At 34.3% G+C, this 7,867-nt stretch overlaps 1 protein-coding gene across 1 annotated transcript; it reads left to right on the plus strand.

Annotated features, from left to right (window-relative positions):
• Positions 1-1,567: 1,567 nt before the first annotated feature.
• Positions 1,568-3,476, plus strand: LOC126590459 (F-box/FBD/LRR-repeat protein At5g56420-like). The gene is made up of 4 exons (XM_050255915.1): positions 1,568-1,847; positions 1,929-2,566; positions 2,686-2,838; positions 2,951-3,476. Exons 1-4 carry the CDS (start codon positions 1,568-1,570, stop codon positions 3,245-3,247), a joined length of 1,368 nt encoding a protein of 455 aa, XP_050111872.1. The 3' UTR covers positions 3,248-3,476.
• The last annotated feature ends 4,391 nt before the right edge of the window (positions 3,477-7,867 follow it).

The raw sequence follows: 7,867 nt of genomic DNA on the forward strand, positions 1-7,867 counted from the left end.
AACCAGGTACAGCTCTGCTCCAACAATTCATCATTGGAAAGGAGTCAAAGATGTTCTACGATACCTTCGTGGGACAACAGATATGGGTCTCTTCTACTCAGACAAGCCCACAAATGAACAGATCCTTGTTGGATACGCAGATGCTAGTTTTCTCTCCGATCCGCATAAAGCCCGCTCACAAAATGGATATGTGTTCACTAATGGAGATACTGCAATTTCATGGCGATCAACCAAGCAAACGCTAGTTGCTACATCTTCCAATCACTCGGAAATAATTGATTTGCATGAAGCAAGTCGTGAATGTTCTTGGCTAAGATCAATGATCCATCACATCCGGAATTCATGTGGTCTACCTTCAAAGACAGACACTTCAACGTCATACATGAAGATAATGCAGCCTGTGTTGCCTAAATGAAGAAATGATTCATCAAGGGCGACAAGACCAAACACATATCTCCAAGATTTTTCAGTGCACATGAGCTTCAGAAGGCTAAAGTTATTGAAGTGAGACAAATATGTTCCAATGAAATTTAGCAGACTTGTTCACCAAATCTTTACCAAAGTGCACATTTCAGAAGTTGGTGCAGGGAATCGGATTACGTCAGCTTACAAATTTGAAGAATGCGAAATCCGGGGGAGATACAATTCAGGGGGAGCATGCATGATACATACATGTTGTACTCTTTTTCCTTCGATTAGGATTTTTTCCACTGGGTTTTTCCTATCAAGGTTTTAACGAGGCAACATAAGCATGCTCAACATCATTCGGGTAAAATTGTACTCTTTTTCCTTCGCTATGGTTTTTTTTCCCACTGGGTTTTTCCAAGCAAGGTTTTAATGAGGCAATTGATGTTGATATGTGGGCATCAAAGGGGGAGTGTTGTAAAATAGTGGGTATGTTTGCCCACATGTATATAGTAACTCTTTCACAAGTTCAATAATGTCATTTGTTTGTTTCCTATGAAGTTGCTCTATAAATAGAGCACTACACTTGATCAAATTAGACTTGGAAGAGCAAAACAACTAATAGCAATAATATACATTACTTCATCTGCAACAACTTGTGTTGGTATAATATTTTGCAACTGCTTCGCTTCTGTCCCTAATAAAGGTTATCTCTCTAAATTTTGCCTATTTATAACACTAGTCTTTTATTTTCCGGTTTCCAAGTATCTTTTTAGTTAACTTTTTGTTGTAAGATTCTTTATTCTATTATGTATTATTTTATGAGAATTCTACGAAAAAGCAGTCTAAAAGTTACTATATGTTTTAGATCTATCTTTTTTTTATATACAAGTGAATTTACAAGAGGCAAGATTTAAATGTCAAACCTTAGGTGTAACATTTTGAGCACTTAAGCTAATAGCCCCATGTATCTATCTTTTATCATTTTACTTGTTTTAGTTTCTATTTTCTGTTCACAATATGCCTTGTTTACCTATTAAATTACATCCTACATTTTCAGTTCGGATGCTAGAAAAACTAAAAAGCATAGCGCCAAGTCTTATATAGTGTCTTCTGTTCAACGTATTATGTATGTTTTTTCAGCAAACGTATCATTTTGTAAATGGGTACCAACTCAAAGTCAAAGCTTCCAAATGCATGCAATGGAGATAGGATCAGTAGTTTACCAAATGAAATTCTTTGCCGCATCCTTTCCCTCCTTCCAACAAAAGAAGCTGTAAAGACCAGTGTTTTATCACCGAGATGGAGGTATGTGTGGACTCCTATTCCCACTCTAGACCTTTGTGATAAGAGCTCGCAAAGAGCATTGAATTCAGTTAGCCCCGGTTTCACTGAGTTTGTGGGTCGTCGCCTCTTCACTCATAGATTCCACCGAGATCGAGGTTTTGCGGAGTTCTTGGATCGTGCACTCGTCATTCGTGGCTCATCTGACATTCATACATTCCGTCTCTCTTGTACTTGAGTGGAGAATTATCCTAGTGTTGAAGCTTGGATTTGCACTGCCATTAGGCTTAAGGTTGTTGAACTCGAACTTGTTCTTCATTCTTTAAGCTACCCGTTTGAGTTGCCCGATAACCTTTTCACGTGCAAGACATTGGTGGTTTTGAAGCTTTGGCTGGAATCAAATGTTACCTTTACTCCTACTTCAGGTTGTTTCCCAAATCTGAAGTTCTTCCATGCCAGAATCCGCAATCCTGATGCTGACTCAATGGAGACGCTCTTTTATTCTTGCCCTGCACTCGAAGACTTAATCATAGATGGACTTGTTGCAGTTCGTAAAGTTTTGAATTTTAATATCTCTGCACCTAAACTGAAAAGACTCAAAATATATTTGGTCAAAGACGAACCGTGGGAAGAAACTGGGTCCAATATTTCTTTCGAAGTCAATGCTCCAAATCTTGAAACTTTTGATCTGGAGGAAGACTTTTTTGCAAACTATTACCTCAATGCAAATCAACTGAGCAAAGCAAACATTAATCTCGAAGATGTGCACAAGTCTGGGCACGATGACTATGAACTTGGTTGGGATTATCGTCTGCAGAAGCTTTTTGCCGGAATTATCAATGTGAAATTTCTGTCACTTTCAGCTCCAATTTTTGGGGTAAGTTTTCTGTAACTTCAACTTATTCCCTTATTAGTGTTTGATAGCCTTTTAACTTGCTGGAATTTAAATTTTCATGAAATATTGGATTGCCCTCTAATACTTCATGATTACTGTAGGATCCTGGCTGCTACACTGAAGATAATTTCCCTTTCCCTAAACTGAATCGTTTGAACCACTTGGAGTTACTTCTTGACACTTGCTGCAGTTGGAAAGCTCTCATAGATCTGCTCAATATGTCGCCCCATCTGGAATATCTTGATTTCACAACTGTAAGTATTTGTGGATTTACCTTTGCTCTAGAATCTAAATGAATGGTAAATAAGGGTGTTGAATTTTTCGAACATTTCAACTTCACTCATTATTTTTTGTAATATTCTTTAGAACAAGAGATGTAAGGCGGATCATCCCTTGGAGGACTCGGCACGTGAATGGGTTCCACCTGAGTTTGTGCCTGTTTGCTTGTCGTCATACTTGAAGACTATATCCATACAGGGAATCGAGGGGCGGCCTGATGAGATGGAAGTGACAAAGTACTTGTTGAAGCATGGTGAAGTCCTGGATAAGGTGACATTTTATACGAGTGCCGTTCGTGCAGATCACAAGATGAAGCTGTGTCAAGATATTTCAATGTTCTCAAAGGGTTCGATGACTTGTCAAATTGATTTCCTGGAGAAATGACATCTAGGTTTTTATATGATTCAATTTTCGAGGAATGGGTCCTTTGCCTTTCTTTGTTGTAAAACATGAATTTATTATCTGCACCTGTTTTTAACTTTCTTTATGTTTTCTGTTTAGCATCGTTAGTTTTGGAGGACTAATATTTTGGGAACATATTTGCCTTTAACTTAGGAGACAATATCTATTTTCGTCATGCACTTATGCGATGCTTCGCCAGTTGATAACCTTATATCTCAATTGTTGAATGGTGTATGTTATTCACATATCTCATTTTACTTCTTACATACCCTCTTAATTTCCGATCGTCGAATCGAATGAATTGAAGAAGATCAAATGACATAAATTAATAAGGGGTGTGTGAGAAGTAAAAAAAAATAAAAAAATATGCGGGTATCACAACCCTTGTTAAATTTGTTAGAAATGGATGCATTATTTTCTATTAAAGTTTTATATACTTGAGTTTCTTCCTCCTCTTCTATTTTCTTTTTTGGTGGACTTGAATTATTTTCAAATAGCCAAGGTACTCCTTCTCCTTAGATCCCATCAACTTTCCTGTTGGCCTGTGTAAATTAATAGAAGCATGTGGAGTGTGGACAGGCCCGGCCCTAAGGGTAGCCCAAAAAAAAGTAAGAAATATCATAGTTCATTTGTTAGTGCAGTGAAAATATTGGCTTCATTTTTCTTTGGGGTGTTGAGTTTGAAACACGAAGCTGCATTTCAGTCACTAGATTTTTCTTAATTTTTCTTGTTTTTCAAATTTACTGTCAATCCATCTGTCCAAATGCATATAAAGTTATAAAACTCAAGTCTTTTTGCAATCTTTTTTCTTTCAACTTCTCATTCTCTCAATTTCTATCGAATGTTTAAACCAATTTCCTATTCTCTCCATTTCTATTGAATATTTAAACCAACTATCATATGGTCTTAAAGATTGTACTTTAAGATAATCAAAACTTTGAATTTTATATATTTCTTTTCAATGACTTTTTATTCAATGGATTATTTTAATATTCAATTCGTTAGTGTGATGTTGATTTTAGAAGAAAAAAATACAAGAAAAACAATTGGCGTTGAATTTATTATACTCGTCAATCAAGTTTTATTGTTATTTACTCTCGTAATCATCAAGTTTTATTGTTCTTCACTCTCAATCTTAAACTCTTGACTGCAAACATTTAGTACATTTGTGTCTAAAAACGTGAATCGTGTAATGTTTAAATAATGTTTGTATATTTATCTTCTTTTGATATTAATTTTTAATGATATTTGATGTGAAAATAGAACTTTTATGTATTTAGCGAATTCTTTTTTATACAAATCAATATACAAAGGACCGGGGATCAAAGAATTTTAGGGCCCCACTTCGAAGGCTCGCCTAAGGGCCCTTAAATTCTCAGGGCCGGCCCTGCATGTGGACTTAACTTAGTCTAGTTGATTAAAACAATATACTACACTTCATATACTCAAGTTGCAATCCTTCTCCGAACAATTTAATGAATCAAAGTAGAACATTGCTTGTAAAAAAAACAATGAGAAATTAGGTTTCCATCTCTCATTTTTCAACTCCATTGATTGAAATCTTATTCATTTTCAAATTTTTATCAAGGATCCCTTGGTTTTAATACACGTCATTAATTCTTCAAAAAAAAAAATACATGTCATTAATTATTTCAATAATAAAATATTTTACATGACAAGATAATTAAATCTTATTTCTAAATATATTCATTTAGTGTTAGAAACGTTACATTTGATATATTTTTATTTTTAGTTTGTACCCATTTTAATGTGCAACCTTTTGTTTTTCAAATTGTACCAATTTTCTTTTCAATTTTAGTTTGTACTATATTTATTTCTTTTCATGTCCATATTTTTCAAACTTTTATTTGTACTCATATTTTTTTAACTTTTTATTTGTACCCATAATTTATGCAAGATGTACCTTTTTTTTTTTTTTTGTAAGTACAATTTTTTACATAAAATGTACCCATTTTTTAATGTAAGACCTATATACCCATTGTTTTATATATATATATATATATATATAAATATAAAATATATAATGTACCCATTTTTTTTTATATAAAACGTGTAACATCTCACATCGGCCAACGGAAAGGGGATGATGTGCCTTATATGTACATGATTCCCTCCATATAGCACAAGGCCTTTTGGGAGCTCACTAGCTTCAGGTTTCATTGGAACTCCGAAGTTAAGCGAGTTCGGACGAGAGCAATCCCAGGATGGGTGACCCACTGGGAAGTTCTTGCGTGAGTTTCCAGAAACAAAACCTTAAGGGAATGGTAAGCTCAAAGCGAACAATATCGTGTTACAGCGGAGTCGAGTCTGGGATGTGACAAACGTACCACCTTTTTGTATAAAATGTACCAACTTTTTGTATGTAAAATGTACTAAATCACCAATTTTTTGTATGTAAAATGTCATTAATATAAGTAATGACAAATCATGGGTTTTATTTGAGTATAATTTCTCATTAAGATAAATTATACTTTTTTATATAAGATAATTTATTTTTTAATATTTTCAATCCCACGAATCATGAATTTTATTTAAAATCTCATTAATATAAGTAACTACAAATATCAAATTTTAATTTAAAATTTATAATAATCTATATAGAAATGCATTATTGCATTTCAGTCAAAGAACGTTGACAAATAGGGACCGCATCCAAAGTCACCCAAAAAACAATATAAAAGTATGGGAACATGTTCCACCATTCTTGAATAATGTATATTTCACCATATAAATTTTCATAATTGGAATTATTTAATATTTATTTGAAGATCATCTCTAAAAAATTATTTGAATCAAAGATCGTTTCGTCATCCAAATTTATAGAACAAATTGACGGTGTGAGTACCAAGTAACATATTCATGATGAACGATCTTTGATTGATTAATTTTTTTATATGAATGATCTTCAAATGAAGATTTATAAATTAAATGATTTTGTTTATGAAGTTTATATGGTGACGATGTAACGACCAGTCCACAAATATTACGAATTTTATCATTTTTAAAAGGGTAAATTACATAGTAGCCCCTCAGGTTTGAGGTTTATTGCAATCTTATACAACATCTTTAAAACATTTCACTTTCATACCTCAAGTACTATTTTATTTCAATTTCATACAACCGTTAGATTTTTCATCCATGGATCTGTTAAATGCTGACGTGGCTGCCACATATATGACGCGTGGCTGCCAAATGTCTGCCACGTGGCAAATAAAATAATTTTTTAATTTAAAAAAAAAACATATCTGCCACTTTTTTTTTTCTCTTTCTTCTTCTTCTCTTTCTCTTTCTTCTTCTTCTGGGTTCGGACCCCTTTTTTTTTTTTTTTTTCTTCTTCTTCTTCTCCCTCCTCCTCTTTCTTCTTCTCTTCTTCTTCTTCCTCCTTCTTCTTCTAGGTTCGGTCCCTTTCTTTTTTTTTTCTTTTTTTTCTTCTTCTTCTTCTTCTTCCTCATCCTCCTCCTCTTTCTTCTTCTCTTCTTCTTCTTCCTCCTTCTTCTTCTGGGTTCGGTCCCTTTCTTTTTTTTTTTCTTTTTCTTCTTCTTCTTCTTCTTCTTCCTCATCCTCCTCCTCTTTCTTCTTCTCTTCTTCTTCTTCCTCCTTTTTCTGGGTTCGGTCCCTTTTTTTTTTTTTTTTCTACTTCTTCTTCTTCTTCCTCCTTCTTCTGGGTTAGGACCCCTTTCTTTTTCTTTTTTTTTCTTCTTCTTCTTCTTCTTTCTCCTCCCTCCTCTTTCTTCTTCTCTTCTTCTTCTTCCTCCTTCTTCTGGGTTCGATCCCTTTTTTTTTTTTTTTCTTCTTCTTCTTCCTCATCCTCCTCCTCTTTCTTCTTCTTCTTCTTCTTCTTCCTCCTCCTCCTCCTCTTTCTTCTTCTTCCTCCTTCTTCTGGGTTCGGACCCCTTTCTTTTTTTTTTCTTTTTTTTTTCTTCTTCTTCTTCTTCTTTCTCTTTCTTCTTCTCTTCTTCTTTTGGGTTCGATCCCTTTCTTTCTTTCTTTCTTTCTTTCTTTTTTCTTCTTCCAATTTCAGGTTTTTTTTTAAAAAATTTAAAAAATTATTTTATTTGCCACGTGGCAGACATTTGGCAGCCACGTGTCATATATGTGGCAGCCACGTCAGCATTTAACAGATCCATGGATGGAAAATCTAACGGTTGTATGAAATTGAAATAAAATAGTACTTGAGGTATGAAAGTGAAATGTTTTAAAGATGTTGTATAAGATTGCAATAGATCTCAAACCTGAGGGGCTACTATGTAATTTACCCTTTTTAAAATGTGAAATTACGAAAATGCCCTTCGAGGAAAATGCATTGACTTTTGTTGACCGTCTTGTCGTGTCATGTAAGATCCATTTCCTTAGCGTTTTCTTGTAGTACTCAGCGTTACGGACGCGTGGGCACAAGCGAAGTCAAATTTGGAGTTATAACGAAAGAGTTATTAACGAACGAAGATGAGGGCAAAATGGTAATTTGACCATAAATCTGGAAGGCTTCAGATTTTGTTGGAACATCAATATGGTGCCACGTGTGTGGCCAGGATGAAGGGCAGTGATAAATGGATGGAGAAACGAAAGAAGAAATGAAGGAAA

Source organism: Malus sylvestris, chromosome 11 (genome assembly GCF_916048215.2).
Source record: "Malus sylvestris chromosome 11, drMalSylv7.2, whole genome shotgun sequence".
NCBI classification, from domain to species: domain Eukaryota; kingdom Viridiplantae; phylum Streptophyta; class Magnoliopsida; order Rosales; family Rosaceae; genus Malus; species Malus sylvestris.